The sequence below is a fragment of the Vigna angularis genome, chromosome 8, assembly GCF_016808095.1.
Source record: "Vigna angularis cultivar LongXiaoDou No.4 chromosome 8, ASM1680809v1, whole genome shotgun sequence".
Taxonomy (NCBI): Eukaryota; Viridiplantae; Streptophyta; class Magnoliopsida; order Fabales; family Fabaceae; genus Vigna; species Vigna angularis.
Window position 1 is genome coordinate 16804540 of NC_068977.1, and position 17684 is coordinate 16822223.

The 17684-nt window shown below is 35.1% G+C and overlaps 3 protein-coding genes across 3 annotated transcripts; 1 reads left to right on the forward strand and 2 right to left on the reverse strand.

Moving 5' to 3' along the window:
- Nucleotides 1-2056: 2056 nt before the first annotated feature.
- LOC108344394 (pentatricopeptide repeat-containing protein At4g21065) lies at nucleotides 2057-3403 on the forward strand. Its single transcript, XM_017582840.1, has one exon. The coding sequence runs from the start codon at nucleotides 2057-2059 to the stop codon at nucleotides 3401-3403; it is 1347 nt and encodes a 448-aa protein (XP_017438329.1).
- A 1989-nt stretch (nucleotides 3404-5392) lies between these two features.
- On the reverse strand, nucleotides 5393-5943 carry LOC128193737 (40S ribosomal protein SA-like). The gene is made up of 2 exons (XM_052867822.1): nucleotides 5740-5943; nucleotides 5393-5607 (listed from the first exon to the last, which is right to left on the reverse strand). The coding sequence occupies exons 1-2, from the start codon at nucleotides 5888-5890 to the stop codon at nucleotides 5393-5395; spliced, it is 366 nt and encodes a 121-aa protein (XP_052723782.1). The 5' UTR covers nucleotides 5891-5943.
- Nucleotides 5944-13229: 7286 nt separating this feature from the next.
- On the reverse strand, nucleotides 13230-14549 carry LOC108344393 (stemmadenine O-acetyltransferase). The gene has a single exon (XM_017582839.2). It carries the CDS (start codon nucleotides 14547-14549, stop codon nucleotides 13230-13232), a length of 1320 nt encoding a protein of 439 aa, XP_017438328.1.
- Between the last annotated feature and the right edge of the window lie 3135 nt (nucleotides 14550-17684).

A 17684-nucleotide genomic window follows, 5' to 3' on the forward strand; every position in this document is an offset into this window, starting at 1 on the left:
ATTCCTCTATCACCGTAGCAGTATTTCACCAACTCTACAGACAGAGTTTCCTTAGCTGAGCAAGAGCACACAATTCTCAAGAGTTTCTGAGTATTTGAGCACAAGGGAAGAGTTTCTCTGTCTCTGGATATATCTTCTTGAGAGGAAATGAGAGTCTATTTATAGACTCATCCAAAGACTCTTCCATTTTTCGTTTTCAGCCTTTCACACTGTGTTAATCGATTAGCTACAGTGGTTAATCGATTAGCACCCCAACGGATAGTCCAACGGCTCTTAAAACGGCTAGTTTTTCAAACGGCTCCTGTGTTAATCGATTAACAGCCCTTGTTAATCGATTAACGTTAATCGATTAACACCCCTTGTTAATCGATTAACACTGCAATGCTGTGCTTCTTCATTTGTCTCTGGAACAATCGATTTACACCCTGTGTTAATCGATTAACACTGCACAGATTTTGCTGTTTGGCTTATTTTACATCTCTTTTGAATGCAAACATAAAACCACTCATAATCTAAGTCCTAGATGCTAAACTATAATTATTACAAAAGCTTTCCATAGCAATACAAGTCTTCATAACATCTTGAATCTTGATTTCTCTTGACTTGATTTGGACATCATCAAAACTTCATCTTCATCATTTTGCTAACAACTTCTAACTTTCTGGTTCCATAACATAAATCGCCTCATTCATCATTCAAACAGTGTTCACTCCAAAAAGAAACACACAAAATTCTTCAACCTTTTATAGTATTAGAACACACGCCACTATCACCTGCTTGTGTTCAGAAACAGGAATCCAGCTTCAAGACTTTACAATCACACAAAAAACAAAATATGAAGCAAAAACGCAGAGAGTAGAGACACTCGAATAGTTTCAACCAATATACAAACTCAAATATCAAAGACATTTGAAAAACTTACCGTGATGGGCAGCACCAACAACGATGACAGTGGGGGCGACGGTAGCAACGACTACGAAGGTGAGAACAACAGGGACGAAGGCAACACCAAAACGAAGGACTCGCGGTGGCGACGCTGGTGGACGCAGCCCTTGGGGAGAACAACAGTGGTGGCGGCAAAGACGAAGCAGCAACGCGAAGAAGAACGAAGAAACAAAGAAGCTTATATCATGTGAAGAGAAAGAAGAAGAAGCAAAAGCAGCAGCGCGAGAAGAAATGAAATGAGCTGAAAATTTTGAACTTAATAAACGATACTACCTCGGTTGTCTAAAACATCCGAAGCAATAGCACACTATATGCCTCGGTCAGAAATGGAACCGAAGCCGAATTAACTTTTGACACCGGGTCTAAAGAAACCGAGGTCGTAGCTCTCGGACAAAACAAATTGAAGCTTCAAAAAGTCATACGGTGCAGAGGTGGCAGAGACTTTATGCCTCGGTTCTGAGGGGAACCGAGGTAGTATGACCTTTCAATAAAGTTGTCAGCCCAAAAGTCTGGCGGATTCAGTGAGTTGCAGGTGTGGCAAAGGCTTTATGCCTCGGTTCTTCATGAAACCGAGGTAGTATCACCTTTTTCATAAAGTTGTCAGTCCAAAAGTCTGGCGAGTAGATGGTTTTAGGCACCGGTTCTGCATGCAACTGAGGTGGTAGCTCCATTATGCTTCGGTTATGCATGCAACCGAGGCCTATAAGGTCGCCTTAATTACAAATATGTCACCACGTTTTGATAGACAGTCGTTTGGTGTAAAATAAAGTATATTATGCGAGTTTAAAAGCAAATATTGTATTAGTGCTCTCACCTTGCCATTACTTTCTTCAATTTTCTCTAATAAAAAAAGAAAAAAAAATATGTTTATGTCAGAACTAATTAATGGGGTAAGAGTATTGAAAACACGGTAAACAATTCTCTCGTTCTAACAAGGTTCCTTTTTATTTAGGGTTAGATATCTGCATGTTAAATTGAATTTAATTCTTTCTAATGTTTTCATGTAATAGATACCTTATAATATTTTCTAACTTATAAATTAAATGATAAAAATAAATACAAATAGATAAAGAGTAAAACTTGTAATTCCAAGAATAAGAAGGTGAAATAGATGGGAGGGCGGGTATGCGAAAACGCCATCACCCTCATCAAGCGTTCCAAAACCCTTACTCATCTCCTCCAACTTCACTCGCTCTTCCTCAAAACCTCCCTGGACCACCACCCTTTTTTCATCTCCCAACTCCTCTTATCAGCCTCCGCCATCTCCCTCCCCTTTGCCACCACATTCTTCCACTCCCTCCCCACCCTTCCACCCCTCTTCGCCTGGAACACCCTCATCAGAGCCTTCGCCTCCATCCCCAACCCCCACTACTCATTCTCCCTCTTCCGCCTCCTCCAAACCTCAACCCTTAACCCGGACTGCTTCACTTACCCTTTTCTCCTCAAAGCCTGCGCTCGCTCTTCCTGCCTCCCCCTCGGTCGGACCCTCCATTCTCTCACCTTCAAGACTGGATTCTGCTCCGATCCCTATGTGGGTAATGCCCTTTTAAACATGTATGCTGATTGCCATGCTGTAAGGTCAGCGCGCAAGGTGTTTGAAGAAATGACTGTTAAAGATGTTGTGACCTGGAGCTCCATGATTGCCGCTTACGTGGCCTCCAACTCCCCTTTGGATGCTTTTCGTGTCTTTCATCAGATGGGGCAAACGAATGAAAAGCCAAACTCTGTCACATTGGTTAGCTTGCTTTCTGCTTGTACTAAAATGCTTGATGTCCGTGCTGGTCAGTCCATTCATTCCTACCTTATAATGAGTCACATGGACATGGATGTTGCATTGGGAACAGCTTTGTTTGACATGTATGCTAAATGTGGAAAAATTAATGAGGCCGTTGTCGTTTTCAATTCAATGGATGGCAAGAATTTGCAGTCCTTCACTGTCATGATGTCCGTTCTTGCTAATCATGGGAGACATAAAGATGTTATCTCTTTGTTTAACCATATGGAGGATATGGGACTGCAACCAGATAGTTTGGCTTTTGCTGTGATTCTCTCGGCCTGCAGCCACGCTGGACTCGTTTGTGAGGGAAGAAGGTATTTTGATCGGATGGTGAGAATGTATGGCATAAAACCGAGTGTTGAACACTATGGATGCATGGTTGACTTGCTAGGAAGATCTGGCTTGATTGAAGAGGCATATGATATTATCAAGGGCATGCCTATGGAGCCGAATGGTGTTATATTGAGGAGTTTTCTGGCGGCTTGCAGGAATCACGGGTGGATTCCTAGTTTGGATACTGATCTTCTGTCTAAACTGGAGTCCGAATTGGGAGCTAACTATGTGCTCACTGCAAATGTTTTTTCTACATTTGCTTCCTGGAAGGATGCCAATAACATTAGGTTAGCCATGAAACAGAAAGGGTTGGAGAAAATTCCTGGTTGTAGTTGGGTAGAGGTGTAAAATTGATATTCAATGTATCTTGAGCTTTGAGAGAAGCTTCATTATAAGTTTTAGAACATAGAGGTAATGGTGTTTAGCACCATCTTTCTAAGTTCGTCATCTGTTCATTGAATTGTTAATTGCTTACAGCTAAACAGGTAACTGCACGGGGAAGCCCTCACTGTTAAGACACTGTTTTCAACTCTGTTTTGTTAAGACAGTGTTAGTCTTCGAGATTAAGATATTATATACTTCAGGTAATTTTAATTCGATTAATAATATATTTTTAAACGTATATTTTAACTAAAATTTAAAGATGAGAAGAAACAACAGATGTACATATCATGCACACAGAATTATTAGGAACACTCTGTAAAAGCAAGGATAATCCATATACAAAGAGCTCATAACACCTTGTTTTCTATTACCTTTTCCTTAGCTGCAGCAATCTTCTTTCACTTCTTTTGTTTTGAATTTTCATCCTGAATTGCTACTAAGTTTCCTTGACATATTGATCAAAGAAGAGTCATATCATAAGGACAAATCCAATTTATAGTATTAAGTGATGTTTTCTTGAAGTCAATCTAGGAAGAAATAATTTAGTAGGGAATATGATTGCGTAATCAAATCCTCCAAATATTTTAACCATGAATTACTTTCATTCTTCTTAGTAGATAAAGATGAATAGTGTCAGGACCATTAAATTCAGATAAAAGTGGAATCTAGGTGTATGCAGTTGGTTGGACCGAGCGGTTTTTTAACGGTAGTATATAAGTAAACTTTTCAAAACTTTGAGCCACTTTCTGCATGCACCTCTTCCCTTCAAATTTCTTGAAGATCTTTTCTCCTCCTTCTCTCTACAATTCTCCTCCTTCTCTCTACAAATTCTCACTTTCTCCTCCTTATGATCATCAATCAGATAGTGTTGAGTAATCAAAGTGTCAAAATCTTCCATCTTCACCGATCAAATTAAGTTTGGAGCTGGTAAGTTCATTCTCTTCCTAAGAAAATTGTTTTCGGACACTTGCAAGTCAAATTTCTGGTTGCATGTGTTTATCTATTTCATCTTCACAAATTCTGATCATGTTTTGGTCTGTTGGTTGATTATTCTTTCTTTATCAGTGGGTTATAGGTATTCTAGAAAGATTTTGGTTTTGGGGAACAAATTATGTTGTTGGCTGAGTTGCTATTCGGTTAAAAAGGTAAGGGAAGCTAGTAGTTTAATTATGTTTTTCTGTGTTTGGAATTTCTGTTTGAACGTTTGCATGTATGAATAATTGTATGATTGATTGAATTGTATTCAAATTCTATGTTTGGTCGAGACCTGTGAACTAGGTTGGAGTTTTCTACAGTAGAGCGTTCGATCTTTTATGGTTTTGGAAAAGAGAGTATATGAAATTGTGAGTTGGGGGTCAGTGTGAAATAGGTTTAGTAGGATAGGTTTAAAATAACTTATGAATCAAGTTTGGAGGTTTAGAAGTTAAGAAAAATATTTTGTTTTGGTCTCGGGAGTGTTATTCAGAATTCTGCAGAAGTTAATCATTCGATCGTATTTCGTACTCAATCATTAACTGGGCTTGGTCTCTTTAGTCTTACCCGTTCATGACCGTTTGGACTTAGGTGTGTGGATGATTTCTCATACTAGCGCTCGTTCTTGGTAGTGTTCGGTCTCGTACTAGCGCTCGTTCTTGGTAGTGCTCGGTCTCGTACTTGCGATCGTTCTTGGTAGTGCTTGGTCTCGTACTAGCGCCCGTTCTTGATAGTGTTCGGTCTTTGATAACGGTTGAAAAACCATTATTTTTAGGGTTAAATATGTTTTTAGTCCCTGAACTATCAGACGATTTTGTTTTTAGTCCCTGCTCAGAACTTTGATGGTTTTTAGTCCTTATAGTTTTGAAACTCTGAGTATTAGTCCTTAAAAATGGACGGTGTTAAGTTTTTGTGGATGTGGCAAACGGCGATGCCACGTGATCACTGATCTCTGCCTTCACTCTCTGCCACGTGGGATGTTTAACTGTTGAACTGAGTATTGGTAAAGGTACCAGGAGTGTGCCTTCTAGCAATGGCATGAGCACCAGTGTACAGGGCAAACTTGAGAACCGCTCTCTGACCATAAGGCCGAGCAGATTGCACAATAATATCCTGAGGGTTCCCAATTGCAACGATAACCCTAGCAGCAAGTTGAAGCTTCTCCCATGTCTTACCAAGGTTGATAATATAAATACCTAATACCAAATCCACACCACAACAAATCAAAACCACATTGCGCTCCTGTAGCTATTGCAGATTCAAAATTGTATAACACAAGGTTGTTGTCTATTGTATAACGATAAAGATAATATAAAAATGTTAGTTACCATCATTGCGGCGCTTGAAGATGTAGCGCTCCATTTGAAAATCACAATTTTTGGTGCCGAGGTGAACGTTGGCTGCCAACATCATCTGGATGTCGGCTTCCTTTTGAGAGAGCTGGCGCGGCAGGGCAGCGGCGTTGGTTGTAGCGGCCATGGTTACCTCTCGCAAGCTCCCAAACAAGAGCTTGAAAACCTTAGTGTTTCTGACTACAGCAAATAACCTCAATTCAATAGTTAAACATCCCACGTGGCAGAGAGTGAAGGCAGAGATCAGTGATCACGTGGCATCGCCGTTTGCCACATCCACAAAAACTTAACACCGTCCATTTTTAAGGACTAATACTCAGAGTTTCAAAACTATAAGGACTAAAAACCATCAAAGTTCTGAGCAGGGACTAAAAACAAAATCGTCTGATAGTTCAGGGACTAAAAACATATTTAACCCTTATTTTTATACTTAATTTTGACATTAAAAACACCCTTTATGACTTAGAAACTAGCTTGAAATCATGTTTTTGCTTAAGTTGTGGAAATAAGAGAGTTAGATGAGTTTTATGCTTGTTTTTCCTTGTTTTGACAGGAATTAAGATGAATTGGATGAAGAAGTGAAGTAGTAAGGAGTTGGACTCAGGAAAGGAAGGAAAATTGCACAAAAGAAGAATCGCAGCCACTGCTCAGGGCCATTTCACCGCTGAGCGTCGAGCTTGTTGTTGAGTTCTCTATCTGACGCTTAAGCGCCATTGCTGAGGGCTAATCCAAGTATCGCAGTCACCGCTGAGCGGCATAGCTACCGCTGAGTGCCAGAGTCTGCTGTTAAGTTCACTATTTCACGCTTGGGCGCCATCGATGAGTGTCATTCTGAGTGCAACACTTACCGCTGAGCACAATTCCTACCCCTGAGCGTTGTCTACTTGGGCCTAGGCCAAATTTCTGTATTTTTAATAAACTATATAAGGGTTTAGTTGACCTAGGGTTCATATCTTTGGACAGAAAGATGCGAAATTACACTTCTTTCACCCCTCAGAGGCGTATTTTGGATGCAGAAGCTCTTATCTTCAACTTTTAGGGTTCTATCTTTCATTTTTTTTCATTATTTTCATATAATTTCACCATGTCTATGGTGAACTAAACTTTCATTGTTGTTGGGGAAACGATATAATCCTTTGAAACTCTCATGTATTGAATTGATTCTTGATTATATATGCTTTACTTCATTAATTGTTAGGGTTTTTCCTCTACGCTCTATGCATGCTTTGTTTAACTCATTCAATTGTATGATCATTGATGTTATCAATATGGACACATATAGGTAAATCTAGAACTGGGGAAATTCTCCCGGAAGCAATATTACCTAGACATAGAAATAGGAGGATCGGGTTTAAGGTAAATTAGAAAGTGGCATTAACATTAATGAAGAAGATGAATTCATAAATACATGAGAGTGGATAGGATAAGTCGAAAACCCCAATAACATAATCATTCCATATTTTACATCAATCACTTTTGCATCTTTCAATCCAATTCATCAACACTTGCATTCGTGTTTATTTTCCACAATATAAACACAATGATTTCATTTACAAGTCTTATTTAATCAAGAAATCACATAACTGTTTAGGCCGTGAGTCTCTTGGGAAACGATACTTGGTCTTACCATTTATTATTACTTGATACGATTAGGTACACTTGCCGAAATGTTAACAGTCTCGTACTAGCGATCGTTCCTTGTAGTGTTCAGTCTCGTACTAGCGATCGTTCTTGGTAGTTCTCGGTCTCGTACTAGTGCTCGTTCTTGTTAGTGCTCGGTTTTGTACTAGCGCTCCTTCTTGGTAGTGCTCGGTCATGTACTAGCAGTTATGCTAGTGTTAGCGTTCGGTCTTGTACTAGTAGTTATGTTAGTGTTAGCGTTTGGTCATATCCTTTGGGGTGGTGAGAAACTGTTCGGTCTCCAATATTCACAAGATTTTCAGTCTTATGGGTGTCTACATAATTGTGCATGATATGTTATGATAATTGATAAGGATTTTTGTTTTCAAGTAATGTGAAAGAGAATTCCAAGGAGGAATGGCTCGTGGATGGTGTTAAATGATAAAGTATGAATGTGGGTATCGTACTAAGCTGGTGTTTATTCTGATATTCTATGATTACTCATTCTCAAGTAGAGAGGAGTATCTCATGTGTGAGAATGGCAGGAGGTCCTTTAATCTGAGAGTATCGAGGTAATTTTCACTGGACTAATCTTGTGGGGTAGCTTGATGGGGTCTTGCTGTTTCACCACCACAAGTGCAGAAACACCTGTAGCTACACATTCATACAATTCGGATGGTCAAGTAATAGTGTTTGGTTATACATGAATTGTGGTGTTCATTTTGTATACGATTGCTTGTATTGGGTGTTGGCATGAGGTAGCATTCGGTCTCGCATGGTTTGAACTTGTACGAAATGTATAGTTGTGTTTATAATTAAATTACATTAGCTTACCCTACTTTTCTTGTCTTGTCTTATGTTTTCCATTCGTTTGTATTTTTTTTGCAATGATCATCCTATGGATGTGGGCAGAAGGCGATGAGTGTTCGATGGAACAAGCATTGGAAGGCGAGGATCTTGATGATTAGGTTAAGATCATTCGGTCATCAGTTGTACATAGTTTTTGGTGAACCGTTTGGTCACAAATCTATAATTGTAATAGTCATTCGGTTATTTACTTTCTTTTGCAATAGTATAAGAACTTTCTAAAGTTTTAAATTTTTATGGTTATTTTTGGATAACTATAATGTTAAATACTTTACTAACTCTTAGAGAACTGATCTATCATATTATTATATGTGATTAATCTATGATATAATATTATGCTATATTTTGGGATGTTACATTAATGGTATCAGAGCAGTTAGTTCCTTATAAATCTAGTAGGTTATGAATATACTATGCTTGTGCTGTGTACTCAGTGTTCGGTTTAGATAGTGTTTTTGCCTCCTTGAGTTAAACTGATGGTTCTTTCTCTATTAAACCAGAAGATGGCACCTAGACCTCCTCCTCCCCTACCTGCAGATAGGGATGCACCTGATAATACGAGACTGTTAGAGTCGGTAATAGCGGCTATGCAGCAACAAAACGCTGCATTAGTTCAACAAAACACATTGGCTCTACAGAATTTGGAGGCTGCCAGGGTATTCGCGGAGATGACCCAAAGACAACTTGTGGACATGATGACAAGTGGTAGAAATATAGTTGGGCCGTCTAATTCTTCCACTAGTCATCAACAAGAATGGAGCTTGGAGAGCTTCCTTCAACACCATCCGGCCAAGTTTGATGGCAAGTGCAGTCTGGATGAGGTCGATCGGTGGTTTCGTGATATGGAAAGGATTTATAACGCTAAGAGATGTCCAAAGGACAGTAGGTTGGCGTTCTTTAAGTACTTACTGACTGGAGATGCCAGTCATTGGTGGAGTAGCATGAGGATGCTACTAGAGAGCAGTGGTACTCCCATCTCTTGGGAAATATTCAAGAATAAGTTTTATGAAGAATACTTTCCTAATAGTGTTCGGTTTGACAAAGAGGTGGAATTTCTCCAACTAGTTCAAGGAGGGATGACAATGTCTGAGTATACAGATAAGTTCAAGCATCTGTTGAGGTTTTATACGATGACTATATATGAGGAGTGGCAGTGTAGGAAGTTTGAAAATGGATTGATAGGGGATCTTAAATTGTTAATCTCTAGTTTGTGCATCAAGTCGTTTCCTTCTTTGGTAGAAAGAGCCAAGGTATTAGAGAAATATACACTGGAAGTAGAAAGACAGTAGAAGCAACAACAGAATATTGGAGGGCCGACTTCTTCCCGAATTAGTCTCGGTTCTAGGAAGACTCCTTATGCTCAGCCTCCTACTTCAGGATCTAGAGGTCAGTCTCCAAGGCCTCCAGTACCGCTCGGTCAGCCAAGTTTTGGGGCAATGAGGTGTTTTATCTGTGGAGGTCCTCACTATCAAGTTGTGTGTCCTCAAGGGGCTGGTTTCAAAAGGCGTAACAGGTGCCAAAAAGAAGGACACTATGAGAGGGATTGTTCGTTGGGAAGAAGGGCTAGTGGACAGCCACATCAAGCAGGCAGGTTCCAATCAAGAGGTGGTGGAGTTGGTGGAAGGGCGCGGGCTGTTGGACGAGTCTACGCATTAACAGGAGTCGAGGCAGCAAATTCAGGTAATCTTATAATTACTTCTTGTTTGCTGCATGGTAATTCCTGCTGTGTACTTTTTGATTCGGGAGAAACACATTCATTTATCTCAAAGGCATGTGTTGTTTACGAGAATGACAGTTTGTTGAGAACTTTTATCATCGCTCGGTTTGGACCAGAAGTTTTTTGGATAACGTCTTTGGGTTTGTTTACGAGAGTGACAGTTCGTTGAGAATTTTTATCACTGCTCGGTTTGGACCAGGAGTTTTTCGGATAACATCCCTGGGTTTTGTGGACGAGAGTGAGAGTTCACGGAGAACATTCCTCACCACTCGTTTTAGGACCAGGGGTTGTCAAAGAGCGCTCCATGGGTTTTGTATCTACGGTCGTTCTTCCAATAAATTGGACGATGATGCAGGGCCTCTTGTTGCCTCTAGGCATGTCATGGAAGAAGTGGCTTTCTATCCGCCACTCACTTTTGATGGAATTAAGATATACCATAATCTGTAATAGAATAATGAAGGTGACTTTCGACAACAAATAAGTAAGAGACAAGTGTTGAAGTTAATAAACGTTAAGCAATAGTGTTAGAAGACATTAGTCTAAGTCTTAGACTTTAAATAGAAAGATAATGACGTCATACATTTTTATCTAGTGATCCCATAAAATAAAGATACTGCTTGCCACCGTTCAATTATTAGCTTATGTAAAAATAATTTCTTGTAACCAATGTTTTTAGTATGAGAGCATAATATATTATATTATTAACTATATATATATATATATACATGTATATATATATATACATGTATATACATATACATGTATATACATATACATGTATATACATATACATGTATATACATATACATGTATATATATATATATATATATATATATATATATATATATATATATATTTGGATTTTATTATGGTTTATCATAGAACTCAAACACTGTTGTAAAATAATATAAGGGTAGATTTTTTATTATTTTATTTTCATATTTATATTTTAAAAATACTTATCTTGTTGATGAAGTTTCACGTAAAGATGCCATGTAGTGTAGCTTTCGCTTTATTGAAAGTTACTGGTGTCCATCTGAAGTGGTAATGTCGAGACCGAGTGCTTGTCTTGGTTCCTTGTGGTTTCAGCGGGATGTCGTTCGGTCCCACGGTGGGCGCCAAAATGTTTCGGTGGAGATTTTGTGGGACCGAGACACTAACATTTCTGACGTGGTTTTGCTGCTTTTAAACGTTGGAATCGAGTGCTCTGCTCGCTTGGACTCCAAATGTCGTTCGGTTGTGTTCTTGATGGAGGGAGGTACCTGCAAAAGGTACTCTGACGCTCAAGTTAGGAGCAGTTTTATGAACTGTTTATCACAATTGAATATTTGAGTCTCGTAGAGTGTGAGTTGAACGTACCTGGCCTTTGACCTTGTCATTGTATTTATAAGTGTTTCATAGATCAAATAAAAACAACCTTACCTGGAGATCCGGTTAGTTACTCATAAATGGCCTTATCAATATCTTAACTACTTATCAACATCTTCAGATCTTCAATCAGATATTCTTGATTATTTTATTCTCCTTTGATTATTTTATCTTCTGCTGGACTACTGGCACAATAATACCTTAAGTGTTGGTCCTTATGGTCCAATATTATTTAACGCGGTTGACTTTAGTTAATACGGTTGATGATAGCGTGATTGACTATTATTGTGGTGGTGACCAAACAACTTGTGATGTTAACCGTTCAATATACACTATGTCCGATACACTAACTAAGTAAACAAAATTTAATTTAAACTAATTCGTTGTTATAAGAAAACAAAGGCTACCACTCAAACTTTCTTTTGAAACTGCATACTATTATAAACTTTTAAAGGCTGTAACAATTATTTTTTATCATTTAGTTAAAAAATTACATAACTTTTGTGTCTTAATATATGTATATCATTTACCTTTTCAGAGTTTTTTTCCAACAGTACCTTATAAATTAAATATTTTAATGTAGTGCTTTTACCTATGCATGAGTATTCGTGTATTCATTAATTTCTTTTAATGGTGTGTAGAAAAGTCAAGAAAGATGAATAATCATAAAATTATATATATTACTATTTAAACATTAAAATAAATATATATTATTTAAACACATTTCAACAATAAATTAAAATTTGTATAAAAACATTAAAATAAATAAAGCCTTAATATTATTATAGATATTCAAATCACCTTTGAAACTTATAAATAATTCATGACATAATAAAACTATTTATTATGAACACCTTTGATAAATAATCCTATATATTAATGGATTATATTGTTAAGGAAAATAAGAACTTGTATTAAATAAAAATGAATGAGTGTTTTGGCGAGCGTTATGTTATTAAGAATAATTAACATAAATTCTTACAAACTTATTTGAGAAAGCTTTTAAGTTTTTAAGTCTTGAAACCAAGGTAAAAGAAACATATAATTTAATAGCCGTAGTCCAAGTCTATAAACATAATGTATCAAAATGTAACATCTAAAATAGGAGATTAAAAATTCACCATATTCAATGACAAAATATAAAGAAGAATCATCAATTTTAAACTTCTTATACAAATCTTTATAATATGGAATGATGCCTTCTTGAAGCCACTTAGTAAGTTATATGATTGTATAATCAAATTCTTTAAATGTTTCAACGATGAATTACTTCCATTTTTAATAGATAAAGATGAAGAAGACCTACAACAAAATCATCTACAAAACTTTAATTGGAGTACCTCAGAATAAATTAACCACCGAAAAAACTCTCCAAAAAAGAATAATAAAAATTAACTCACTCATTTTTTGAATCATTTAGGATCAAAGCCAATAGACTAATATGAATTAATTAGTAAGAAGTTATGTCCATCCATAACTTTTGAAATTGTTATTTTTAACTCCTAAAATTGTTGGTGTTTCAACTCTAACCCTCATCCACAAACGAACTTTCAACTCTTCAAAAACTCAAACAAGTAAATATCAAAGAGCACCAAATTTGAATATGTAACAGTCTTTGAATCTCCAAATGTGAACCATTATATAGTGAAATATCTAGTTCTTCTCCTTCCTAACAAGACAAATGAAATGTGTTTTGGAAACAGTTTTTCTGAGTTGTGGAAGTACTAACATTAAAAATTTACCAAAAAAATATTCTAGATAGCAACTCTAACCACACCTTTCTTTCTTCTTATTAGGAAGATAAAACAATTTAATTTAGTTCGACATTGATGTTAAGAAACAAAAAAGCACAAGAAAGTCTCATTACATTTTAATTAACTTCATCAGTTTAATTTAGATTAAAATAGTAGGATTAAGCAATGCAAATTGGAGGAAGTCCACGTCATGTTCCAAGATACTTATATGTTTCTCTGGCATTGTGATCCATGCTTCTATTCCCTCTCTTGTTTCCATCAATATCACTGTGTTTGGGATACTTTCTTTAGTACCTCCTCTTTGAGCTAGCCAAAAGGGTTTTCCACAACCAAAATCCACTTCATTGAATCCCATATTACCCCAACTTGTGAACACTAATGAGATTGGTTTATTTTCTGCTATACCTTCAAGCATTAGTTCTGCACACTCATCACTCCACAAAAAATAAGGATCATTCTGCACTTTCAGAAACAAATCCTTAGTTAGTTTTCCAAGTCCTTCTTTTAGAATGTCAACCAAATCTATGATCTCAGTGTTCTTGTTTACACCCTCAAGAACAAACAATGCAGGCCACAACAAATTTCCAACAACACCTTTTGAGAAAGGCTCCCCCATTCTTTTTCTCATGTCCACAACATGCAATGAAACCATTGGTCTTGTTTTGTCCTCTTTGATTGCTACAATCATATGTTTGCTTATGAATGAAGATACTACCTGATATCGTGTAGGTTTTGTTTCATCACATGTTGACATGGATTTTAGCTCATTGATGGCTTTGTGATCAAACAAGAATCTTCTTGTGGTGCAGTTTTCTTCTATGTTCGAGTCTTTGTTTATATTCAACATGCCAGCACGTACACCAGTGATGTTTCTTGGAGGGAACGAAGAAGCAGCAGAAGAGAAATCTGGCCATGATATTTCTTCCTTTGACCCTTTGCAAATGGCAAACCAGGTTTTCAAGAAGGCACTGCAAGAATATGCATCCAAGAGAATGTGGAGGTTGCACAAGCCAATGGCTATTCCTCCACATTGGAATTTGTTTAGTTGAACAAGTAACTGGGGCAACACTTCTTCATGAGGATGGCACTTGTTAGGCTCACATGGAAGTAACTGGTTTAGCAGTTCTAATTTGGGTGGTTTTAAGAACACTTCCATGCTGGTGTTCACCGAAGCTTCCATGAAAATTACACCTTCATCGTTGCAGTCAATGGAAAAGAAATCACATCTTCTCCCAGCAAGAGGGTAGAAAATGGTTAGTGCCTCAGATAGTGATTTCTTCAACTGAGTTGAGCATTCTGAAAATCCTTCAAGGTTGGTGGTGTTTTTGTAAAAGAGGATCAATGGAAAATAGGTGTTGAGTTGAAAGACATCAAACAAGCATAATTTTAGGGTTTTGCATTCTACAGAAGTTGGCAGTGATGGTTTAATGGTTTCTCTTGATGTGATGTTAATTTCCATTCTCACCTATTATCACCACACAAGCTTGAATTTAAATATGGATAAGAGATCTCACCATAAATTTGTTCATTGGTATTTGTTTATATACACTCGTTGAGGAATGTCGAAACAATGTAGAAAATGACTTTTTTAATTGCTTTTGAACCATCACTTCAAAATATCTATGTATTTTTTTTCTTGTTTTAATCAATAGTTATAGTTTTTTAATGCAACATTAAAACATCAAATAACCTTCTAACAAGCAATATATGCATTGTTGTTTTATAGTATTTTGTTAACAAAATTCATTTAGTGTTTACGTTTTATTCATTAAGTCCTATTAGGTTATTAAAAGTAATTGTAATAGATAGTTATATGAAAAAGAAATTGTTAACGCCTAATTTACTTTGGTATTTGATGTTGAAATATATATTTTACTTTTCACTGATAAATATGCCCGTTTTTTCAAATCAATTATTTAAAGAAGTAGCCTATTTTCATATTTAATGTTTAGATACTTTTAAATGCTCATTGGAAACATAGAGAAACTATTGAATGTGAATTTCATAGCTAGAGGATTAGAGGTGTCATTTAGGTTTTTGATCCATGAGTTGACTCTAACGTGACATCTCTAAATGTAGAGCTTTTTTTTTCTCATTTCCAAAAGTCCCATGTGAAGGGGATTGGGATAGAATTTGGATCGGGCTAGCTCCTTCGTAGTAACTTAAGCAATTTTTTATTACTTTCTTTCATTACTCATAACTATTTTAAGTTAAATAAAAACTTAACTAATTGAAAATTAAATGTACATATATTAGTATAATATGTAAAATTTATCGGTGGTGTTGTAAGTTAACAGTCAATAAGAAGAAAACACATACTTTTAGTATAATTAATATAAAGATTAACATTTTTTCATTATAATGTTTAATTCATTACATCAACAATGTAACATATCAAAATATATATATATATATATATATATATATATATATATATATATATATATATATATATATATATATATATTCCAATATACTTGTTTTAACTTGTATTCTCAGTTATTTTATTTTAAATATATTATTATAGTATCTTAAAAATTAATTTTATATTTAAAAACTCTTATGTTGTTATTACTATATATAAAGAATACCTTCAATACAAATATCAATGGAATATTTAACATATTAATGTTTTATTTATGTTAAATTAGTAAAGATTTTAATGTCCATGTTGCTGTGTAAACAAACAAGTCAAGAATCTCAGCATCCTACCTTACTATGTAATTTTTTTATATAACCAAATAACCATGTTTATTGAAAACTTTTTGATTATGTGAATTTTTCTCGTGTCTATCCTTGTGGGTTAAGGACTATATGAGAAATGTCAAGAGAACATATAAACTATATAAGGTTAGAAATTTTACAAGAATTCATAAAAAAAAACGTTGTAGAAAAATATATTATTTTTAATTACAGTTCAATATAATTCTGAAAGTTATGATGACATATAATAGAAACGTGAAATCCCACATCAATGTAGATTATGTTACTGATAGTAATTATAAGAAGTAGTTAAATTGAATACAAAAAAAAAAAAGGAAAATAGATAGTTACATGAAGAAAAAAAATTGAAACACCTAACTTATCTTCTATTTGATGTTGAGATGTGCGAGATTTATTAACAATGTGAAAAATAAGTTGTTTTCAGTTTTTAGGTCAAGATGTTATATATAATGTTCATACACTTCTTAAAGAAAAATAATCTTTATATATATAATACAATAAAATAAGACTAAAGTTTTGTATTTATAATATAAATTTAACACTTCTTATTACAAATATAATAGTCTTTATGAAAAAAAAAACAAAGAAACATTTCTTTAAACCTCATGATTTATCATGAAGAGATAATATACTGTTAAGTCATTTATTTAAACCTCATGATTTAATACCTTACAAGTTTTCATTTTAAAATAAATTAGCATTTGTAAAGTTGACCTATAAATATGAAATAAGTTGTACTTTCAATGACTCAGACTATATGGAACTTTTCAAAATTTATCCCAACCTAAGTTATCACATATAAGAAGTAGATAAAAAATAACTTATAGACATATTAATAAGTTATTTCATATATTCATACTAATGCAAACATTTCTTCTTAATACCTAAGCAATATTATTTATAAAAATAATTATTTTTTTTAAACTATTTCTTTAATCTCAAATTACTCAATATAAATTCTTATAAATAGATAAATATTTGGTTAAACACATATATCTTTCTAGACTTGTCAAAACCCACGTTATACGACTTAGCCCTAACTTATATATGGACCAAAAAGAAGTCTATAAAACCAAAATAGACAAATATTAAATTAAACACATATATTTTTTTAGACTTCCTAAAGCCCACATTATAAGACTTGTCAAAGCCTATATTATTAGACTTGTCAAAGTCCACATTATAGGACTTGATCCTAACCTACATAGGTTGTTGGAACCAAAAAGAAGTTTATAAAACCAAAAAAAAACTTTATTAAAAAAGCTCACCGGTCAAATATCTCTAAAATCCTATAAGTTTGTGCCAATCCATAAACTTTCTTTTTTGGGATGAAAAAATATAAACTCATTTAAATTTCCACCAATTTCAGAATTCAAAAATCACAAAATAATTTCTCTGCAAATCCATTTCTCTTCATATATAATGTTTTCTCTAACAGTGACATTCACACTTTACCCATTTAAACATATTTAAAATCAATCTACACAGAATCTAATATCTTATACATAAGTTTAAATTCTGAAATGGATATAAGCACTCACTGACCTACCTTTACCTTCACATAAGTATTTTCAGCTCATTAAGACACCTTAATATCATCCCTATGTCAACTACCCCTCTCAAAATTATATAATGTAGCAACTGAATTATAAAAGTCATATCCTTTAACAACTACACCAGAAAATATAAGCATTATAATACTCAGAACTCTACTCTTCAAGCACCAATTATACCTCACAAACCAAGCAATTATTAAACACAAAAATTTTTTCACTCACTCATAGAAAGTTTTCTTCTTTATTATATGGTTCGGTGTAGATATTTTCCAGTGTGTCTTTGTTGCTCCTGGCTGTCTGGGACGCTTGCTCTT

Bases quoted from the DNA above. Each gene is read 5' to 3' on its own strand.
- LOC108344393 (XM_017582839.2), bottom strand. From the start codon at position 14,549: ATGGAAATTAACATCACATCAAGAGAAACCATTAAACCATCACTGCCA.
- LOC108344394 (XM_017582840.1), top strand. From the start codon at position 2,057: ATGGGAGGGCGGGTATGCGAAAACGCCATCACCCTCATCAAGCGTTCC.
- LOC128193737 (XM_052867822.1), bottom strand. From the start codon at position 5,890: ATGGCCGCTACAACCAACGCCGCTGCCCTGCCGCGCCAGCTCTCTCAA. The intron at 5,608-5,739 runs GTAACTAACATT...ATTTGGTATTAG, and splicing joins CTTCAAGCGCCGCAATGATG to GTATTTATATTATCAACCTT.